This window comes from Miscanthus floridulus, chromosome 8 (assembly GCF_019320115.1).
Source record: "Miscanthus floridulus cultivar M001 chromosome 8, ASM1932011v1, whole genome shotgun sequence".
Lineage (NCBI taxonomy): Eukaryota > Viridiplantae > Streptophyta > Magnoliopsida > Poales > Poaceae > Miscanthus > Miscanthus floridulus.
In genome coordinates, this window is record NC_089587.1 from 195,553,675 (window position 1) to 195,575,943 (window position 22,269).

Sequence of the window (22,269 nt, forward strand, 5' to 3'; positions counted from 1 at the left end):
CCCAGAGTCTTCAGAAGATCAAGCGCTGTAGCCTTGGACCAATGGGCTCCATCTCGCCGAGTTGTAGCTGCCACAAGCACTGATGCTCGCTTGCTTCATCGAAGTGCCAGGCGTGCCACTGTTGCATAATTTGCGAACGCCCTCATATGCTTCATGCCGTACTGAGTGAGTGATCCGCAATGGGATTCGAAGATCCGTACCTGAAGAGGCTCACCAGGATGAGTCAATTCAACACAAACAATGGCAACCTAGCCAGCTCTCAAAGAAGTAAGAGGTGTTATATTGATCTCTCAACCAATAAGCCCAACGGCCTATTGGGCCTTGGTCACGCGCCCTGATCAGGGGCGCCCAACCCTATATGGTTGGTGGGCCCCCGTCGCACTGCGCTATATAAAGAGGTGGGGGGCCGGCGGCTCGAGGTACGAGGTTCACCGTGAGCCGCAAGCCCCACCGACAAACCCTAGACCGATCTAAGAGGGCGCGCAGCCAGCGACGGGAAACTCCGTTGACTTCGTCGTCGTCACTGCTACGCCGTCCGTCTGCACTGCATCAACGTCCGTGCAACCTCTACTCCACCCGTCGCTGCCCGTGTGCTGCCTCCATCACCGAAGCTGAGATGGCCAGCTCAACCGCGACTCCCCCCGAGGGTTCAGGTTCAACACCAGCACCCCTCTCCTTCCTCCCACTCTCTGCTTGTTCTAGTTCATCATGTTCAACAGCACATCCGCCTAGATCTACCCTAGTCGATCCACAGAAACTAACGAGTGAGTCTCTAACTAACCATTTGCTTCAAGCAATCCCAATCATCAACGAGTGGCTGGCCAGAAGGTCTAACGGCTTGAAGTGTGGAAGGCCCATTCTCAATCCCGAAGAGAAGCTTTCCGATAAAATCGATGCTGCTGTCCAGATGCTTCCTATGCCTTACTGTTCCAGTGATCTCCCTCAGAACTTCCTGCTTCTCTTCAGACTTCCCATGTAAAAGCTCATACTGAAACCAAACAAAAAAATTGTAAGCAGCCTCGAAGAAAGTGTATGTCTCTTTGAACGCAATGACAGGATTTCAATTAAGGAGAAAGCAAATAGAGTTAATTATAGGAGTGTAAAGGGGTACATGACAGACTCCCCCAGCCTGCCAGAGCACAAGAGAGTGATAGAGAGCCCAAGAGCCAAAAGAAACAGAAAAGACACGGCCTTTACAAAGCACGAGCACATGCCAGTGCCCTCCTTCTCAATGCTAAATCCTCCCGGATAACCTAAATAAGTGTACCAAACAAGCATTGACCTAAATAAAGTGTACCAAACAAGCATTCGCAGATTGCCCATAGATGACCTATATTTCAGTCCTGCTTAGCTGGATAACCTAAATAAGTGTACCAAACAAGCATTGACCTAAATAAAGTGTACCAAACAAGCATTCGCAGATATGACCTATATTTCAGTTCTGCTTAGCCACAGTAGCGAAAATTTGTGGAGCGGGGGGCAGACGCTTTGAGAGTGCAAGAACCGACACGTAACACACACTAGTTACCGCATGCAAGCTCCTGCAGAGCCTATTGTGGTGTTGGTGAGCTCATGACACAGGGCCAGACATGGCAGCGCCGGCAAGCTCAGAAGCTGGCTGATAGAAAAAGGTCATGAGTGCTCCATTAACTCTAAGAAGACTAGCTAACAAAGCATTTGAAGTTAGCATACAAACTAAATTCTCAGCCAATTAATCCTATTAGCTGGCATTTGTTAGTCCCACAGGATCACCGGCTCAGGTGAGTCGACCACTCACCAAGTCTTACCGACCACCGGCCACTCACCAGTCTTGCCGACCACGACAAACGTTGTCCGACCACACACTATGGCTAGAGGTAGAAGAAGTGAGAGAGAACAGAGCATACACACACAGCAGAGACACCAGCGTTGGCCGGAGCCCTGTATAGGAGATGGCAAATCTGAACTCTCTCTTTACTGAGTTGCAGTGGCAAACTATTTATACAACTCTATCCATCTAGCCCTAGTACAGCTGCCCTGCTGCAACAGTGACTAGATAACACAACAGGGCTGACTCTGGCGCCTGTCTTGCTGTGGCTACAGTGCGGCAGGTGAGCCGTTCGGCGCCTGCCCCTACAGCGGCTACAGTACCATAGCAGAGTACCTTTTCGGCGTCGTCTTCCTCTGTCGTGTGTTCACAGAAGGGATCAGTAGATTATCTAAAAGCATTCACTACTTGCATGCGTCTCGATGAACGGATTATTAGCTCCAAGCTGCAGCCCTGTTAGGAAGCCTCTCAGTTCTTTCAAGGCCTAGGCGACTGGCTATCATCAAGATGGCACTTGTTGGCAAACAACATAAAGTGTGAGCACTAGGATGCAACAAATAAGCTCCGTTATAAGGTTCAACGAAGTTGCGCCCTCCTGGTTTCTAGGTGGAGGATCAATGGGGTAGCTGGGAGATGAGATGGATATGCTTAGGCTTGTTGAGTTTGCTGAGATAAGTCTACTTAGGCCTTAAAAAATGTTTTGGAAGAGGGAGGCCAGCTTCGCCTCCAAGTGGACTCCATCCCCTTTTTAGCAAGATACCAGCTGACAGGATGTTAATGAACCAAAATTCCGCTATCTATGACATACCGACAATAAATTTGGCCTACTTACAGTACAACCCTTACCATCATCTATTCCCAAACGGAGGGAATACTAAACATAGCATGTGCAGAAAGTAAATACTGAAGATAATTAGTAGTAGAAAGCAAGTGACATGTACAAAACCATGTCATCGTAGTCCAAATCTACCCAAATTATCCAATCAAAAAACAACTTCAGAGGGAAAACTGGCAGGTTGTAAATTAATTAAACAATTTAAAGGAGCAAACATAGTGGTTATCTGACAGTGGATAATCAGTTTATTTTTGTATCCCAGAAAAGAGCAGACAAGCTAATCGAGTGGTGATGGTATAACATAAGGACTTACCCTCTTCCATAGGAAGAGAATATCCGCATCCCTTTGGTTGACCACAGCCTCTTGGCCTGACCAAAGTAGCTTATTTGTGACATTGGCATTTGCAGGATCAAAACCTTGATAAAGGTAAAGCTTCTCGCCCTTGAAGGTCTTGTCACCATACTCCATGTACATGAGAGCCTGCACCATAGCTGTTCGAGTCTGAAGTACGCTTCTTCACCTGTGCACAATGCGTTGACTAAGTAGAAGTTTATAAAGCAATCAAATGAAATGCCTACAAGGCAATCCAGACTCACCACTTCATACTGTTCCTTTATTGTTTCCTCCTTCAGATTGTGAGTCTCACTGTCAAGTAGTAATATTATGGTTATTCATCACAGCACTAAGTGGTCACTTCCAAATTAACAAAAATATGAAGTAATTAAGTCAAGTGGATGCTTGGTAAAAGTCTTCATCTGCCCTGAATTAGTTCTATATTCACTAGAGAGAAGTTCACGGCTTTTGAAGTAGCTATGTTAATGTACCTATCAGCCATACTTTATTCAACTACTACTGTACCAGTTTCCTGTGTACAGCAGAACCGCAAAAGCACAACATGCCATGGTATTTCTACAGAGAAAATGCAACTAATTTTCAAGAAAGATCCCCCCACTAAACCACAAGGTACTCCCTCCGCTCCAAATCATAGGTCGTTTGGCTTTTCTATGTATCTAAATATAGCGTGTATCTAGGTATATCTAGGTAGGAGTACATAGCAAAAGGTATGTACCTAGAGAAGCCAAAAGGACCTATAATTTGGGATGGAGGGAGTAGTTGCTAACAAAATAAGCATCCAAAAATATGAACCCTACCTGTCTTCCATCCAAGAGACACTATAGAGATCACCTAGGCAGGTAATGTACTCAGAAGGAGGCGATGGTTTCATTCCTGGACAGTATGTACCCCAGCTACTTTCTTCTGCATTGGATGCAGTCGTGACATAAATATTAAGGTCTTCTGGCATTAATCCCTCGAATATACTGCCACTTTCGCATGCTTCAATATATAAAACCTATCCACATGCTTCCATTCAGATAGGACATGTTTCTTGACAAGAAGTAAATGAGAACAATCTTACCATTTTGGCATAGCTGTTTGAAGCATGTTTTTCTCTTAACACCTTCATGAAGTCACCGGCATAAAGATACGGCAGATTGGGCATACCTGCAAATAGCAAACATCAATCCATATGACAACAAAATTCGATTTGAACCATAGAAGCATATGCAACTTCCACATACCAAGAACACCAGGGCCCCCGTGATCTGAGTAATAGATAAAAATATGGTCATCTGGTTTGCTATTGATGACCTTCCTGCTGCCTCCAGTGACTGCAGTTTTGTTGCCCAAGAGAACTGCATATAAGTTTTTAGCAGTGACTTGGTCCCCAGTGTAGTCCTGGAATTAGAAACTATGTTAACTAATAGACTTGTAGAACCAAGTGCAGCTAAAGAAGAATGTACCGATGGTGAATTCTTGAAGCAAGATACCTTAAAAAACACATGGTAAAAGGATAGATTCCCATGCCACAGCTATCCTTCTAAAGAACTTGCTTATTAATTGAAAAGCTACTCATGAACAGGTATATAAAAAACCTAGAGCTTGGTTGGAGTCAAATGATGACTCAAGTACTTCACATTAGTGTGAAAACTCTGAAGTATGGACAATTAAATTATCCAGGAATCTGCCCTTGTTAAGGGTGAGCATCAACGTTGATTTTTTCCCTGTAAGAATATGTATGCTGCATCTGCATACGATTGCATTGGATTTGAATTACTTATGATGTGTTGTATTCAGGGCCTGTGCAACACAGTCATAAGCAACTTGAGATGTAAAAGTCCTAAGGTGTTCTTGTTGTCCCCATCCAGCGGGCTATGTAGAATCCTAGTTAACGCCTCTACAGGTGGAAACTCGTTGAAAGGGGGGAAAGTTTGAGTGCATAATGATCCCAATGTTTCCTCTAAATGGGAGAAAAATGATAGAAGGACAATCCACAAAGAAGTACCTTCGGAACACCAGCATAAACATCTTTGCCCTCTGGGTGGTTGATGATAACCCCCCGCCTTGGGTTGAGTGCACTATTGGCAACGTCATCATACATAAATACCACAATGTTCTCCTCTTTTATCCCTCCTTTCCGCAGTATCTGGTACGCATGGCATATATCAGCCTGCAAAAAAACAAAGTCACATCAACCCGTAAGCAAAGGCACCATGGAAAATAATTGCTTGCTGATATGTGATGTCTGTTCCCTGCTAAAAAGGAGACAAAACAAGGCGAAAATAAACATGGAGATTTGCCAAATAAACATGATAAATTGATGATATTCGAACAACTTTTAGCTACTGGCACATAATTCCAGTTTACTGATTGAAAGTACAAGTACTCGCCATCAAATATTTTATCTGTTCTTTCTTTTATCGGCAAACGGCCCTTAGCACGTCTTTCATTAAGAGGAGAAGAAAATTGTTTTACAGACGTTTTATCTGTTCTTTCAACTGTTGTCTAATGTTCCTTGCCAACTTACGCAACTATTTAGACCGTGGCAAAATTGGTACCAATCCATCCTCTGCATAGAAACTTAGAAGCAAAACATGCGAAATTCCAAATCCTACACGTTCCTGAATTATATTGTTGCTTAAACATTTTCCTTCCCTGAAAAGGACCACTTGAAAAAACTACAGCATCCTAAGAAGCCCCAGAACTTTATTTGTCACTACTAGCTGCACTCCCACTAGATCCTTAAACCCGTGGAAGCCCCTGGGCCGAGCAGTTCTTCCCTGAACTTTAGCTGCACCCACAACTAAATTAAGTCAAGATGTAGACAAGACTCGAAATGTTAAAATCCGAGCATCCTATAGCTTAGGACCCCCAAAAACTTTAAACTTGATACCCAAAAGTGCAACTCCACGGTTCGACGATACTAATTTCTGAACCACGATAACGGATAACCTGACGAAGCAATATCGCAACAACAGTACAACACCACGCTACTCTCGCTTACAATCGAACTTCGGACGCATCCACGCATCCAAGTCGCTGCACTAAGGTATCGCGCTCACCTGGTGCCTGTAGTTGCCGTAGCCTGAGGACCCGGCAACGAGCAAGGTTTTTTTTATCGGCCGAAATTCACGAAAATTTCCGAAATTTCCCTTCTATCCGCAGGGTCCGATAAAATTTGACATCGGCCAAATTTTTCCCTTCTTTCCTGCTCCCACACAGACAACCCAAATTCAGCCGTGCGACGGTCCCACACTATAATGTTTTATTCTTGTTTTTATCTGTGAACAAGTGATGTTTAATAGCTTAGGAATAGTTTCAAGTCAAATTCTACGAAATTTTTTCAAAACAATTTGAATTTTTTTTTAATTTGGTCCGATATTTCCGATATATCTGTTTATCCATGACCTCCGATAAATTTTTATTTCCGATAATGAAAACCTTGCAACGAGCACTGCCCACCTCGTCCCAACGGCGTCATCATCCTCCCCCTCAAATCCCTCGCCGCTGTGCGAGTGCGACCCTGCAGGCTCCTTCTCCCCAGGCATCCGAATCACCGGGTCCCACTCTCCCTTCTCCGCGCCGGCCGCGGCCGCGGCCAGCACCAACACGAGCAGCACGAACCACCACCGCGCAGCCATCGCCTCTCGCGTGTTGCGCTACTAGAGTCCAGCGGCGGGAGGGTAGGAATGTAGCGTGAGAGCGGCGCAGGGTCGGGGTGGAGAGAAGAAGTAGGCGCCGCGGCCGCGCGCATGCCGCCATGCATGGCACGGCGCCCTGGATCGCGGACGCGTGGGCGTGAGCTGGTGCGGCGGCTCCGTCGGCTTGTGCCCGTGTGCAGGTGCTGGAGCCGCTTCCATGCTTTGACGTCAGCGGGTAGCGGAGTGGTGTGGCCGGGTTGGGCTTGATTCTGGAGATTAAGTCTCGGCCGTATCCCAACTTTGTCGGCCCATCAACTTGGCAGAGCCTGCGCAATGTAGTAAATGGCTAGATTAGCGGCCCAAACGTTTGTAAGAGTTGGAAACTGGCCCATTTATAGGCGTAAGAAGATGGAAATACACACAGTGGCAGGCCGTGATCCATCGGGTCGTCCCTTCCGTTGCCTTCCCGATCCTGATCGGCTACTCCGTGGAGGAACCTTCGAGAACTGGGATCCAACGCAGCTGGGCTCCTCTCCGTTTTATAAAAATCTCAACAGGTTATCGTCTTTTAATCCCCACAAACCCTAGACTTTTCTGCTCGCATCCTCATCCGGGCATCCGGCCCTCCCAGCCGCCAAGCCTTCTAGAACCTTCGAGAGCTCGATCCGATCGGAGCCCCCCGCCATGGCCGACGAGGCGAAGGCGAAGGGTAATGCGGCGTTCTCGGCCGGCCGCTTCGAGGAGGCGGCGCGGCACTTCACGGACGCCATCGCGCTCGCCCCGGGCAACCACGTCCTCTACTCCAACCGGTCGGCGGCGCTCGCCTCGCTCCACCGCTACTCCGACGCGCTCGCCGACGCGCAGAAGACCGTCGAGCTCAAGCCCGACTGGGCCAAGGGCTACTCCCGCCTCGGCGCGGCGCACCTCGGCCTCGGCGACGCCGCCAGCGCCGTCGCCGCCTACGAGAAGGGCCTCGTGCTCGAGCCCAGCAACGACGGCCTCAAGGCGGGGCTCGAGGACGCCAAGAAGGCCGCCGCCGCCCCGCCGCGCCGCGGGCCGTCCGGCCCCGACGGCATCGGCCAGATGTTCCAGGGCCCCGAGCTGTGGAGCAAGATCGCGTCCGACCCCACCACGCGCGCCTACCTCAGCGAGCCCTGACTTTATGCAGATGCTGCGCGAAGTGCAGAGGAACCCCAGCAGCATCAGTATGTACCTCTCCGATCCCCGCATGATGCAGGTGCTCAGCCTCATGCTTAACGTCAAGATCCAGAGACCCGAAGCCTCCGAGTCGTCGCAGTCTACTCCACCGCCGCCGCCGCAGCAGCAACATCAGACGCCGCCTCCTGAGACGAAGGCTAGGGAGGTGGAGCCCGAGCCCGAGCCAGAGCCGATGGATTTGACCGATGAGAAGGAGCGCAAGGAAAGGAAGGCTGCTGCTCAGAAAGAGAAGGAGTTAGGTAACGCAGCTTACAAGAAGAAGGACTTCGAGACGGCAATCCAGCATTACACCAAAGCTTTGGAACTTGACGACGAGGATATTTCCTATCTGACTAACCGAGCAGCAGTCTACATTGAGATGGGAAAGGTGAGGCTATTCTATTTGTTCGCTGGTTTCATCCAGTGAGCTCTCACATTGTTTGATTGTTCATGTTCAATTTATTTGGTTTATGCAATGCGCAAATCAGGCTACTCTATTTCGCTGGTTTCATCCAGTGAGCTCTCACATTGTTTGATTGTTGATGTCATATTTGATTTGGTTTATGCAATGCGCAAATCAGTAGTAGACTAAATTGAGATTTACAGGAGTTAGGTGCGTGACTTGATACTATTGAGTAGCCACTATGAGGATTTGTATTACTTGTTTGTCACGCACGTATGCTAGTAGTGAAAAGTGCTTAGTGGAGAAGCAGTTGTATTCTTGCATAGTGCTTAGTCTAGGAGTAAGAGCACAATATATTACACGATTTAACTGTGACTTATGCCCGAAATATCACATATTCTTTTTTTGCTAGATAGTTTATAGCCTTCTTGTACTTTTGGTAGGCAAAATTGTCGCTGTAATGTATTAATATTACCTTTTACCTGCAGTACGATGAATGCATCAAGGACTGCGATAATGCTGTGGAGAGGGGAAGAGAACTCCGTGCTGATTTCAAGATGATTTCAAGGGCACTAACAAGAAAAGGAACAGCTCTGGTCAAACTTGCTAAGACCTCTAAGGATTTTGATATTGCCATCGAGACCTTCCAGAAGGCTCTAACTGAGCATCGTAACCCGGACACTCTTAAAAAGTTAAATGAGGCTGAGAGAACAAAGAAAGAGTTGGAGCAACAAGAGTACTATGATCCAAAATTAGCAGATCAGGAGAGAGAGAAAGGTATGTATAAGTTTTATAATGTCATCTCTAGGACATGTTGGTGACGGTTGTTCCTCTGCTATAGTTTTGTAATTTGTCTGTTGGTTTGTAGGTAACGAGTTCTTCAAGGAGCAAAAATACCCAGAAGCAATAAAACACTACACAGAGGCTCTCAGGAGAAACCCGAAGGATCCTAGGGTAATTCTTCTACGGTTCTACCTCTGTTTCACACAATCTGCCTTTGTTATTAGAGTATATAACATATGAAATATTTGGGAAACTTGGTCATTGATATTCAGTTATATTCTGTTTTTCCACATCCTTATATGGCTTGTCATGGCTGTGTTTTCCTGGGGTGGTGGGTCGCTAAAGGGCGGGATTTGTGCTTATGCTGAGTGGTTCGCCCTAGTGCCTTGGTTTGCATAGTAGAGAACGTGGTAGAGTAGAAGGGAGAACGCAGATTGAGATAAGAATGGTCACTAGAAGATAAGAGATGCATTTCTTGGTTGACTTGAAAAGGATTCTTGCTCTTATATGAAGCTACTTAACTCAGCATTCGGTCTTCAACTTGGAAAATGCAATTGATTTCTGTTGTCTCTCTTCTAAATTGTAACTTTCCACTTTTTCTTGTTTGTTGGACATTCGCTTTCCTGATAAACTATGGTTTGACTCCTTGATTCAACATTTCAACTTGAACCATCCACTGTTGGTTCCTGGTCAGACATAAATGGTGTTTGCTGCAATAACTAGATGGTATTGCACCTAATTTGAACATTAGGTAGTGTTTTGCACCTAATTTGTGAGGGGTGGGAAAGGGAAATGATGGATAGGTTAGATTTATTCCAGTGTTTGGATTATGGTTATGGGAAAAGATATTGGTTTGGGATAGGGATATGTGCTCCTCATATCTCATTGTTTCTATCCCACCATGAGGGCTGGGTTGTGAGGGTGGAATTGGGTTGTTATTTGTAAATCTCCAAAAGAAAAGGATATGATGATTTTGTCATTTCCCCTCTGTTTCCCCAATCCATACCCATAGGTAGGTGCCAAACAAGGGAATGGGAAATGATGTTGATTTCACAAACCAAAACCTACACTTCATATGCCACACTCATATCCCTTTCCCATTCCAACTTAATATCCAAAAACACTGGTCGCATCACATGAACTCTATAAATTGAGGTACTTCCCTTTCTTTTTATTCTAGGTTACTTTGAATTACTTGGTTGTTGTAACAATGATGGGTGTGCATACCCCCAACAATGCCAATTGCCAACTCAGCTCAGCTAGCTCATAGAATTCATATCGTCATTTTTCCGTATGTGGAGAGAGAGAGAAGGGCTAACTCTTCGTGACGAGATAGCCTCTTTTGAACGCCTCTGGATGTTTAATTGGTCATCAATTATGGGCCTGCTTGGATGCCTCGCCCGCTAGCCTTGCTGGGCAAGGCAATCTTGCCAGAGGAGGCGAGCCGAATCAGCTCACCCACTGGAGCAAGGAAAAGCTGGAAATCCTGGGTAACGAGGCAAGCTAGTGCATAAACCAAACGTGTCTTCCCCTTAGCTTCCTTGCTGGTCGAGGCTAGGCTAGTGTGCTTGCCGGGAACCAAGAACCAAGCATGCCGTACATCTCATCCAATCGTCTTTCTGGCTTTGAGAACCACATTAGCTTTGAGCTCTGTGTAAAAGCTAGATCATTGGAATTGATCTTTTAAGCTAGCCCTTATTGAGGTGGATGTGACTAGGCCTTAGAGCTAAGCAGGTAGCTCTGACTTGTTGGAGCTTGTTGTTGATGTCTTGTGTGCTTGTGCTTTTTTGCTATTTATTAATTGATTCCGACTTAACCAAATATTACCTGATCTTGTAATAATTTAATCCGTAATATGTTTCTTAATTGATATCCTGCTTTCTTTCTGCTGCTATATATTGAGCTGCTTAATGTTGTTGCACTTTCTAGCTGTCTGTGTGTGTAAGCTTATATGTTTTACTTGCAGACTGTAATTGACCTTCAAATGTTATTTATCTACAGGTTTACAGCAATAGGGCCGCCTGCTACACCAAATTAGGAGCCATGCCTGAAGGTCTTAAAGACGCAGAGAAGTGTCTTGAACTAGACCCCACCTTCACCAAAGGGTATACAAGGAAAGGTGCAATTCAATTCTTCATGAAAGAATATGACAAGGCCATGGAAACCTACCAGGCTGGCTTGAAGCATGACCCGAACAACCAGGAACTGCTTGATGGTGTTAGGAGGTATTAAAAGCTTATGCAATACCAGTAATCTGATTGTTCAGTGTATATTGCATTGTATAAACAGCATGTTAACCTTTGTTTTTGTAACATTTGCAGGTGTGTTGAACAGATCAACAAGGCCAACAGAGGTGAAATAAGTCAGGACGAATTGCAAGAAAGACAGGTAACCATATATTGGGATATGCTTGTGTTCTTTGGTTTGCAGCTTCAAAAGTTCAGATTCAGTTAAACTGTTCTTGCTGTTTGTGCAGAACAAAGCTATGCAAGACCCAGAGATCCAGAACATTCTTACCGACCCTATCATGCGACAGGTAATAGTCCCTGAACTCAACCGGTATCTTGTGTCAAAACTTACTATACCGGCCTGCTGATGATGTCATGTTCTGCAGGTGCTAATTGATTTCCAGGAGAACCCAAGGGCGGCCCAGGAGCACTTGAAGAACCCCGGAGTTATGCAGAAGATTCAGAAGCTTGTAAGCGCTGGGATAGTCCAAATGAGATGATCAAGCACGATGCGACTATACCCGGCTTGTTCGTCCCTTGTGCTTGGCTTTGTTAGTTCACGTGCCCCCCCGGGTCATATATCCTTTAACAAGCAGCAGCGGCAGAAGAATGAACATGCTGGGGGGCTAATCTTTTTCGCAATTTGATTGTAAGTGCAGTTGAGATTGGATTATTCATGTGTGGCACTGAGTCTGAGTATAGGCAACGTCATGCTTTCTTGATGCTAGACTTTGAAATGATGCGCAAGCCACTTACTGATCCGTGGATTTCCTGCTTTGATGGCTAGTCTGTGATCTGATTGAGATTTGATGATGACTAGGCTAAACCTCCCTCCAGTGAAACTGGTGGTATCAGCGCCGTCTTCCTTTGGCGTGATGCGTAAGAATCCAAAATACGATTGGTGTTTACCCCATTATTAAAACACTGGGTATGGATCAATTTTTAAACCCAAGAGTTCCATAATGTTCAGGATGCTGAATTGCTGGCAACCTCATAGGTTGGGCCGGGTTCAGGTCGGGCCACAAAAAGCCTGCTGTTTTTCTCCTTGGCCCGTTCTCGATCCGACCTGATCTGAGCCTCGGGCTGTGAATCGTAGCATGGGCTCGCCCGATAGCTCGGCGAGTTAGCATCGTGCAAGTGGTGCGACGGGGCGTCAGCGTTAGCAATCGCTCAGCAGCTAGTGGATCTTATTTCTGAGGGGCTGTATGGTTCCTTATGCAAAAATTTTAGTCTATGTCCCATTGAATGTTTGGACACATACATGGAGTATTAAATATAGACAAAAAAATAACTAATTGCACAGATTATGACTAATTTGCGAGATGAATTTTTAAGCCTAATTAGTCCATGATTTGACAATATTATGCTACAGTAAATATATGCTAATGACGGATTAATTAGGCTTAATAAATTCGTCTCGTAAATTAGTCTCCATCTGTGTAATTAGTTTTATAATTAACTCATATTTAATTCTCCTAAATAGCATTCGAACGTCCGATGTGACATGGACTAAAATTTAGTCCGTGGAACCAAACACATCCTGATTTGTGTCGGCGGTTGGCCAGATGAGGACAGGAGGACGCAGGCGCGCGCAAGTGGAAGGGAGGGCGCCGCTTGGTCGGATTTGCAAGCACCACCCGTGCGAGATTGAGACTTGGAGTATAGACTTAATCAAACGTCGAAACACTGGGCCGGGTTGGTTCAGGTCGGTCTGGAAAAATTGTCAAGCCAAAATCTTCTGCCCGAGCCCACCCCGGTGATCTAGCGAGTCGGGTTGGTTGGTCATGGCTCAAAATCATGACACGAAGCTTTACTTGACGTACTAGCGGGTTAGGTTTTTCGATAATGCTCAACGTTAGGCGTTTCCGGAGTGGCAGATAACGATTGGCTACGATGCCTGCGCGTACTCCTCCACTCATCTCTCCACGGCCTTATCCTCTCATCGCACCGTCCGCTCACTCCCACGCCGCCTCGCTCCCTCCCGCGAGACGCGCATGCTCGCGACGCAAAGCCCCGCCACGCCGCGCACCCCCATCCCACACCGTTGCTCCCCATCAGCTCGCTCGCGCCCCGTGGCTTGCGTGCCTCTCGCCCCTCCCGCTGCGCGTGCCGCCAGCTCCCCCCCTTGGCCGGTGGCAGTGCCCTCACCCACCCCGCGTCCTCCTCCTCCAACGCGGCATCCTCCTCCCCCACCCCGTCAGCTCCTCCCCCACACCGGCGGCTCCTTCACCCACCCCGACGTCCTTCTCTCCCACCCCCGGCAGCTCCTTCCCCCACCCTAGCATCCTCCTCCCCCACCCCGGCGGCGCCCCTCCCCCCCCCCCCCCCCCCCCCCCCCCCCCACCCACCCCACACCAGCGTCCTCCCCCCACCGGGAGCCCCTATGCCCGTAGATCCGGCGGCCATGGTGTTTCCCCGTGCCAGCCTCTCTCTCTCCCTATGGCATAACCGCGTGAGAAGGTCGTGGATTAGGGAAATATCACCATTGGAGATTCCATAAGCTAGTTTATCTTATTAGGCATAATATATAGGGACGAAAACGGACGAAAAAATCCCTCTCCCATTTTCATTTCTATATTTTTAGCAGAAACGAGATCGGGTTCAGGAAAAAAATGTCAGCGTTGAAATAGACTATTATTGTGTATTCAGTGAGTTTGTAATCTATGTATTTTATATAGGAATACCTTAAACTCAACAGACAGCTATGGACAAGATGCATTTGCATAGTTTGAGTGCTTAGCCAGGCTTCCCTTTGGCTTGTAAGGTCTGGAGACTGGAGAGACAATGAATTTGAACTGTCAGAATTGATAAAGTGGCAGTATTCTTTTGCCATGTACTTTGCTACTCCCTTTGACTCCTAATAAAAGTGCATTTGTATTGTACATAGTATTGCCTAATCAATCAGCATTACGAGATAGGTGATTTGCATATTAGCCTATGGGTCAGGCGAAGGGAATAATAGGAAACATTACAAAAGACACAGAAATTGTTGCATTTGTATTTCTAGATATTAAGGATAGTTTGGTGGACTTGTTTTTGGGAATAGTGATTACAAAGATGCACTGATATTAGAAACGGTTTGAAATTGTTGCCAAACTAAGCTGATGCTATCCTTCATAGATGCCACACTAAAGAAACAATAGGTTGAGTGTGCGTCTGTCTCTCCATAACTTTTGCTTTTCTATACTATATATTTGTCTTTCCTTGGTAGTTTGGTACCTGAATACCTCTTTGTGACTGGTTGCCAAATTTGCATCCTAAAAATACCTTTAGATTATCATAATAATACTCCCTTCATTCTGTAATATAGTGCATTCTATCATTCAAAATTTGTCCTCAAATATAATGCATTCTTGAGGACAAAACCCAATTTTGCATTAAATAATTCCCATTGATCAACCAATCACCATTAATCATGTTGATGATATCGTCTGATTAGGAAATAAAACGAGGGTACATGCGTCTTTTATGTTCTCTCTTAATTTGTCTTAAAATTCATATAATGCACTATGTTACATGACAGAGGGAGTACTTCTGAAAGTTTCTACAAAGGTTTGATGATTTTTATTGTGGGGACGTAATCATCGGAAAGAGACTAGTGACGCCGGGGGGGGGGGGGGGGGGGGGGGGTGTTGAACAGGAGTCTGAGTGCTCTAGTTGATCCACACTCAAGTTTCCCAAATCTATGAATCAATTTGGAGTTGTATAGGAAGGGCATAAAGGAAGAACTCTATGAAGAAGGGTGAGGAATTGTTAGGCTTGGGTAAATGAAAAACATCCCGTATCCTTTCCTTCCACACAAACAGAGGAAGCTTGAAGCAACGAAAACCTATATTTAGGGATTATAAAAGGGAAAGGTCCCTGACTCCCTGCCCATGGGAGCCTACCAAGGAAAGCTTTCCCCTTAAATGAACGTGCCTGTGTATGTACTCTTCAATTATTGCAGGAAGTGTGCGGATAAATGAATTTGACTACCTCCTATTTCTGCCCTTGTGCTTGTGTTGTGTGTGACCCGGTTTCCTGTTTTGATTCTGGTTTGGCATATCTATGGGTTTTACACTTTGCTCCATAAATTTCTAGTATTAGGCAATTGTTCTTTGCGTTTTATTACAAAGCAAGGCTGATTGCCTGAATTTGGAATGTATTAAATTTTCACTGAGTTTGTTGGTTTTAACCTTTCTTGGTATATATGTGCAGATTAAGGACAGTAGGGATGAATCTGGCAGGTTCTCTGGTGTCTTCTCTTCTAGTGGTTCACCACGAAGCAGATTATTCATGCAGGGATGATACTGATGATGCGGGTTTACCATTTGCTGTGGATGATGTTGATCCAAATTCATGACCAGTTTTTTTTTACGACGAAAGAAAAATTATATTAGATAATAGTTGTGTACATCACACATTACAAGCACTCTGGAATAAACTACATATATCCATAAACTGATTTTCATCTAAATTGTATCCACGCTGTGAATAGCTTCAAATCTCAAAACCAAACATGTTTGATGCTTCGTATGAATGACCGCACAAGCAAACAACCGGCAACAGGCTTGAGAACAGACGCTCAACGAACGACACCCAACATCCCTGTAAGCGGAGATTAGAACCTTCTTCTTTCTTGTGTCTTCCATCTTCTTTCTGCCACCGAAGAATGATGAAGACTGATCTAAAAATTATTCTCCCTCGTTCTTCATCGTGGTCAGGTCTAACCACAACAAAACGGAGAAGAGACCGGACAAAATTATTCTATGGCGGCGGCATCATCTCTGTCTTGATGCCGCCACCCGAAAATAAAAGTCTCCATATCGTTATGCCGGTGAAGTTGCTGACGGTGTAATTGTCGCCCTCATCTTCAATAAAGCCGTCATGGAGAAAACGATTCCATTCTGCCCCCTCACTATCGCCGGAGAGGAGGAGGAGATAAATCCTTAATACCAAAAAAATTTGACATGGAGAGACCATAACCCTAAAGACTCGATCTACTAATTTTTTTTTTATTAAAAACGATGGATCTCCACTCCCTTCGGCCTCTGGCGAGATGCCAAAGGGGAAGGGAGGGAGACCAACGGTAGTGGAAGGTGGCAATGGCGGCGCTTAGGGCGAGCGCGAGTCGTGAGAGGCAGGCCGATTCACGACCAGGGTTTGTTCTGCTCCTACTTCATCTTTGGTTCATCATTCTGCAGTAGTTCTGCATATGTCAACTGATTTTTTTGACTTGGTTGTCCAATTTGTTAAGCAACATTGGCAGTCTCATAGCTTGGAAACTGCAAAACTCATTAGTAAATCTTTGCTGATTAAACCATGCAACTTTACAGGAGTAGTGGTGGAAAGGACACAGGGGATCAGGCTGGTTCGTCATCCCACAAATCCCAAGATGCTGCTGTTGGGTATCTTGTCCACCTGCTGAAATCTGCACGTCCACTGCGAGATTCTAGCTACTCATCTCATACATCAAGGGGTGAATCTATGGAGGCAGGAAGCACCAGCTGTTTCATGTCCCGCAGGACATCCGACGCACTGGAGGAGTTCGAATCTTTCAAAGAAATAAGTGAGAACCTGCTAGCGCGTAGTAGATCTAGGCTGCAAGATTCATTGGATAAACCCTAGTGTAGATGCAGCCTGTGGTTCCGTTCCTTGACAGGTGAAGAAGGGTCAAGGGTCCAAACTGTAGAGTAGATCATATGGTATTGGTGAGCTTGGGTAACTCTTCATTTTAGACTTGTCCATGTAAATAACTAGTCAACTGGCGCTTGTTTCTGAAAGAAAACACACAGATCGCCATTGATTCTATTGTTTGGAAACTACTCATTCTTAAACTCAAAGCAGGAATATCGTGTGCCTTTGTTCATAGTGTCTGTATGCAAGGGAAACCAACTGGATACAATGTTACTGAGCGCCTGTGAAGCTGTGACAGCCACAGCTCTTAGGAGTGTGGTATCATCATCGATCATGTAGCTAGACTAAACTGTTTACTATTTATTCTGTTTCCTGTCTTATATTTTCATCGATCGACATATCAAGCTGTTTCTTACTGGTTTTCTGATACCCTGAAGATGACCTGATCTGAGAACTTATGTTTTTGTTTTGGGTAACATGCATTCCATGGGTTTGGAACTGGGTTTACAGATTTCCCTTTTTCACGTTCTCATTTTGGCTGGTTTGACTGGAATTGAACCTATGAAGTTTTTTTCTTTTCTTTGGGTGAGCAATCTTACAATCTTATAGTTTTTATTATGCTCCTATAGAACAGAAAAGCAACAACTTAAATATGAATTCTTGGAACGTTGCTGCTTCTTTTAGCTTCTCCTACATTCATATGCCTTGTGATCTGTCCCGGTTTTTGCATGTTCCTTTTTCATTCCATATTTCCACTAGTCCTTCGGGCGCGCTCATGCGCGCGGTGCACGGGCCCCACATATTTTTTTTGAGAAAAGAAAAGAAATAATCAAAGGTGGACTGTTTTTTTATTTGAGAAAAATCAGAGGATGTTTTCGCAAAAAATGATGAGAGTGTCTATGGAGTGCGGGTTGAATTTCGATAAAGTGGAGGTCTTTTCTGCAAACAAACCAGTGCGCATCCGTTCTGGACTGCGCGTCGATTTGGAAATAACATGAGGCGTGTTTTGTAAAAAATTCTGAGAGGACGTCTGGAGCGCGGGTTGATTTCCGAAAACTGAAAGGGGTTTTTCGTAAAACGACCACGGCTCGCCCGATCTGGATCGTCCGCGCGGCCGATCGAACGGCCACGAAATAACAACGACGTGGACGCGCTGGCTGAGCGAGCTGGCCACAACGAATCATATCTTTAGATGCCGACTGTTCGAGATGCAACCAGGAGATCACTGCTCATCTTACCAGCATTCTCTTCTGTTCTTGTGCCTTCCTTCGAAGAACCGGCAATCAGAATAAAGCGACGCCATGCACCTTTTACGATCCATATCCCGAAATTTTCTACTCGTATCATGTTTGCTTGTTATGACTTCCCTACGATAGAACATATCGTTCCTGAGAAAAGCATGCAGTGCGATCAGCTGCCACAAGTTTCACGACCGTTCCTGAGTGAGAGGCGAGAGTAACTAGTACTAACAACTTGCATTATGGATCTAGGCGTACCAGGCAGCGAGGTGCCAATTGTGTGTTGGCGCCAACCGTGTTAACGGAATTCAACCATTGGCACGGGACTACTGATGTGACAGACTTGTGAGGCGCAATGAAGTGGGATGGCGCTACAAGCTTTGATAACTTTTGCGAATGGGCTTAGGTCCAATAGCAGGACAGTCGAGTGGGACGTTACCTGATGATCCTACCTTTTTCTGGATTTTTTTTCAAAAATTTTAAGGTACACGTATTATGCACGTTCTATCGTGCTACGCATTTCTTGCTCACTGGAGGCGACGCCGCCCCCCAATCCCAATCTCTTCTTTGCGTGTGTACAGGCGCGCACGCGTGTGTGTGCGTGCGGTGTGAGTGTGGGTGTGTGGGCTGTGTGCGTCCAAATTATGTGGTGTGAGTGTAGTGTGTGTGGGTTGTGTGCGTCTAAGTTGTTAAGTTGTGTGGTATGAGTGTTAGGTGTGTAGGTTGTATGCGTCCAAGTTGTTTCTAATAAAAAATGATAACTTGTTGGCCCTGCTCACTTCTCTTATAATTCGTCTTTTTCAGCTTGTTTTTTCAGCTGGAACAGTGTTTTTCTCTTACAACAAATCAGTCGGAACAATGTTTCGGCTTGTTTTTTCAACGAAGCGAACGGGGCGTTGTAATTAGGTCTAGGACGAGGATTATTGAAGTCGCCCCACTAAGTTTAAAGGATTGACTTATGATGTACTATGTAGCACACCTATCTATAATAAATAAGATGAAAATTTCTCAAACCAAATATCGCATATGATTTTTAAGTAAAAAAAGAGATGTTTATTTATTACTCAGGAATAAATAGAGCAGTATATGGTAGTGCTTTCTGCTATAGTCCTAATGCTGCAGCATTATTTAAAAAAATGTAAGCAGAAACAAGAAATTGCATTAGTTAGTGGATTGATTCAAATGTAGATCTTTTAAAATACTCCTTCTGTGTCTGAATAAATCAATTTTAGAATTGTTTTAAGTCAATTTTTTAAAGTTTGAATGAATTTATAGATCAGAGCGCCAAGGGTTATGATGCCAAAGTAGTATCACTAGGAGATCAAAAAAAGTAGTATTATTAGATACACCATACACTATATTTTCATAATGTTCATTTAGTGTCACAAATATTTGTACCTTTTTCTTATATTTTCGTTCAAACATAATTTTTTTGACTTTCGATAACTCTAGAAATTGATTTATTCAGAGACAGAGGAAATAACGTTGTAGATATAGGTTAGCACACTGGTTTGATCGATTTTGTGCCATTTTCCCCCGGGTAACATAAACAAACTCCCCAAACAATAAAAAAAACTCACACACACAATACAATTTCGAAAGCATTTGCGGATGGTGTATACGCGTATGACGAGCTTTTTGGCACATTGACGCCGCTGGCATGCGCTGGGTAAAGTGTTAGGAGTTGGGTTAGGGCAGTTCCATCGGAGAAATCGGGAGTAGTTTCTACATCCTTGAATACCGTGTCAAGAAACTGTCTTCCACAGTATAACTATTCGACTCTTTGTCCAGTCTAATTATTTACGTCTCCTCTCCGGATCCTCTGCTCGTGCTTTCTTCCTCCCCGTCCGTCCTCCACCACACGGGCACGGCAAGCTTTGAACGCGACGGCACACGGCGACACAACCAAGTTGTTGTCCGGGAATGGCCTCACCACGGCATCATTGTAGCCTCAACGTCGTCCTCGTTCACCAGCACCATGACCACACGGGAACCCACAACAGGAAAGTAGCGCGTATCCGACAGAAACAAAGCCGCCGCTCCTCGACGCCGGACCGTGAGGCGGGTCGCGAGCGGCCGCGCGGGGAGGCGGGCGTCGAGCGGCGACGCGTGGGAGGACGGGGAGTCGAGTGCGGTGAGGTGGACCGGCAAGTCGGGCAGTGGCGGCGCAATGGATCCGGGCGAGAGGAGGAAGAAACCAGCTGAGTCTCCCCATCGCAGGTTACATCGTTTCTTAGTGCATCGGTGCAACAGCCGACTCAGTTTCGTTAGGAGGAAACGGTTTCTCTATTTTTTTTTTCTTCGTCTCCATAATAAAGCTCCTGCCACATCAGTAAATTTCTGAGTTGTCAAGATAATTCAGATAGATAGAAACGACCATCAATGCATCATTGGCACTGTCCTTAGACTGTCTCTAATAAGAAGAGCCAAACCCGAGACCTAAAATCAGTCTTCAACAGAGTACCTATACGGGAGACCTATTTTGGGTTGCTTATGGGTATCCTCTCTCCTGGAAACCAATTTGCAGAAAGGATTCTCTTTTGGGTCTTGCCGTTGGAGAAGATACCAAATAGGTATTGAACCTTTTGCTTGTAGCGCTACCAAAAATACGAATAAATCTTGTATTTTAGGTGGTATTGTTGAAGATAGCCTTAGAAGCTCCAGGAGCCAAGCGGAACGCCAAGTGTATCCATGCACCTGGCCAATCAGTCAATAGGGCAGCGGTAAAATGAAAATCGAATCGAAAGCCCTGCCTCCCACCTCTTTTTCAGTCGCAGTTATGAACAGGCGTGTGGCTCCCACAAGCGATATTGATCCCAAAACCGTGGCGCGCATCCTATAAATACCGCTTCCGACCCCCAAGCTCGTGGCATCCACGCTCCGATAGCCCTCTCCATTTGGAACTGTTCCTCCTTTTCCCATCACATCGCCCCCTGCAGCTCGATCCGCGCTTCCGTTCCATCCATGGCTCCCAACCTCAGCTCCGACGCCCCTAAGTTCCCTTCCAAGCCGAAACACGGAGAGGCCGACGTCGAGGCAGCGGCGGCGGCCCACGGCGTCGACTACCTGGCCCGCGCGCAGTGGCTCCGCGCCGCCGTCCTGGGCGCCAACGACGGGCTGGTGTCCGTGGCGTCCCTCATGATCGGCGTGGGCGCCGTCAACGACGGCGCGCGGGAGATGCTGGTGTCGGGCCTGGCAGGGCTCGTGGCCGGCGCCTGCAGCATGGCCGTCGGCGAGTTCGTGTCCGTCTACGCGCAGTACGACATCGAGGTGGCGCACTCGGAGCGCGGCGGCAGCGACGACAGCAGCGAAGTTGGCCGCGGCGGAGGCGGAGACGAGGAGAGGCTGCCGAGCCCGACGAAGGCCGCGGCCGCGTCGGCGCTGGCGTTCGCGGTGGGCGCGGCGCTGCCGCTGCTGTCGGGCGCCTTCGTGCGGCCCTGGGCGGTCAGGGTGGCGGCGGTGTGCGCGGCCAGCAGCCTGGGCCTGGCCGGGTTCGGCGCGGCGGGCGCGTACCTGGGCGGCGCCAACATCGTCCGCTCCGGGCTCCGCGTGCTCCTGGGTGGCTGGCTGGCCATGGCGGCAACGTTCGCGATCCTCAGGCTCTTCAGCTTGGCGTTCAAGACGCACGTCGCGTCCGCATAAATCACATGTGTCCACGGTGTGATCGACTAAACAATAAGTGATCGCTATACGACGATGATGCAATCTGGTGGTATCGCCTGTCACGCACTTGCACTGAGTATATAGTAACGTGTCCGCGGTCGGACTCGGAAATCATAGTGGCAATGAACTGATTTCTGTGGATATTGCAGCTCATGTCTTCTTTTATTTTCTTTTCTTATGATGAACCGGATTGGAATGCCGCATTGAGCTGCAATTTGTTTTTGTGAACGAGCTGTTTGGTTAGGTACCTATCTCCCAGCTAGACCCAGGTTCCACAGAGCCACCGTAGAGATGTTTGGTAGCCTGTTTAGCCCATTAGCCTAGCCTGCCAGAATATTGTTTCCCACTGGCCACCTTGGCTAGCATCTCAGTTCACCTCCGGTGCGTCGATCATTTGCCTCTGACCAGAGGAGGATGAGTGAATAGTTTATTAAAAAATTCTATAACAATACTTAGCAAATCGGTTAGATAAATATAAGACGAAACGAGTATTGCGCTAGCATACTAATAATGCAAGC

The 22,269-nt window shown here is 46.4% G+C and overlaps 1 protein-coding gene and 2 pseudogenes across 1 annotated transcript; 2 read left to right on the forward strand and 1 right to left on the reverse strand.

Moving 5' to 3' along the window:
* Positions 1 to 18: 18 nt before the first annotated feature.
* Positions 19 to 6,632, reverse strand: LOC136474454 (asparaginyl endopeptidase Rep2-like; annotated as a pseudogene).
* A 556-nt stretch (positions 6,633 to 7,188) lies between these two features.
* On the forward strand, positions 7,189 to 11,954 carry LOC136477842 (hsp70-Hsp90 organizing protein-like; annotated as a pseudogene).
* A 9,098-nt stretch (positions 11,955 to 21,052) lies between these two features.
* On the forward strand, positions 21,053 to 21,772 carry LOC136474455 (vacuolar iron transporter homolog 2-like). The gene has a single exon (XM_066472026.1). The coding sequence runs from the start codon at positions 21,053 to 21,055 to the stop codon at positions 21,728 to 21,730; it is 678 nt and encodes a 225-aa protein (XP_066328123.1). The 3' UTR covers positions 21,731 to 21,772.
* The last annotated feature ends 497 nt before the right edge of the window (positions 21,773 to 22,269 follow it).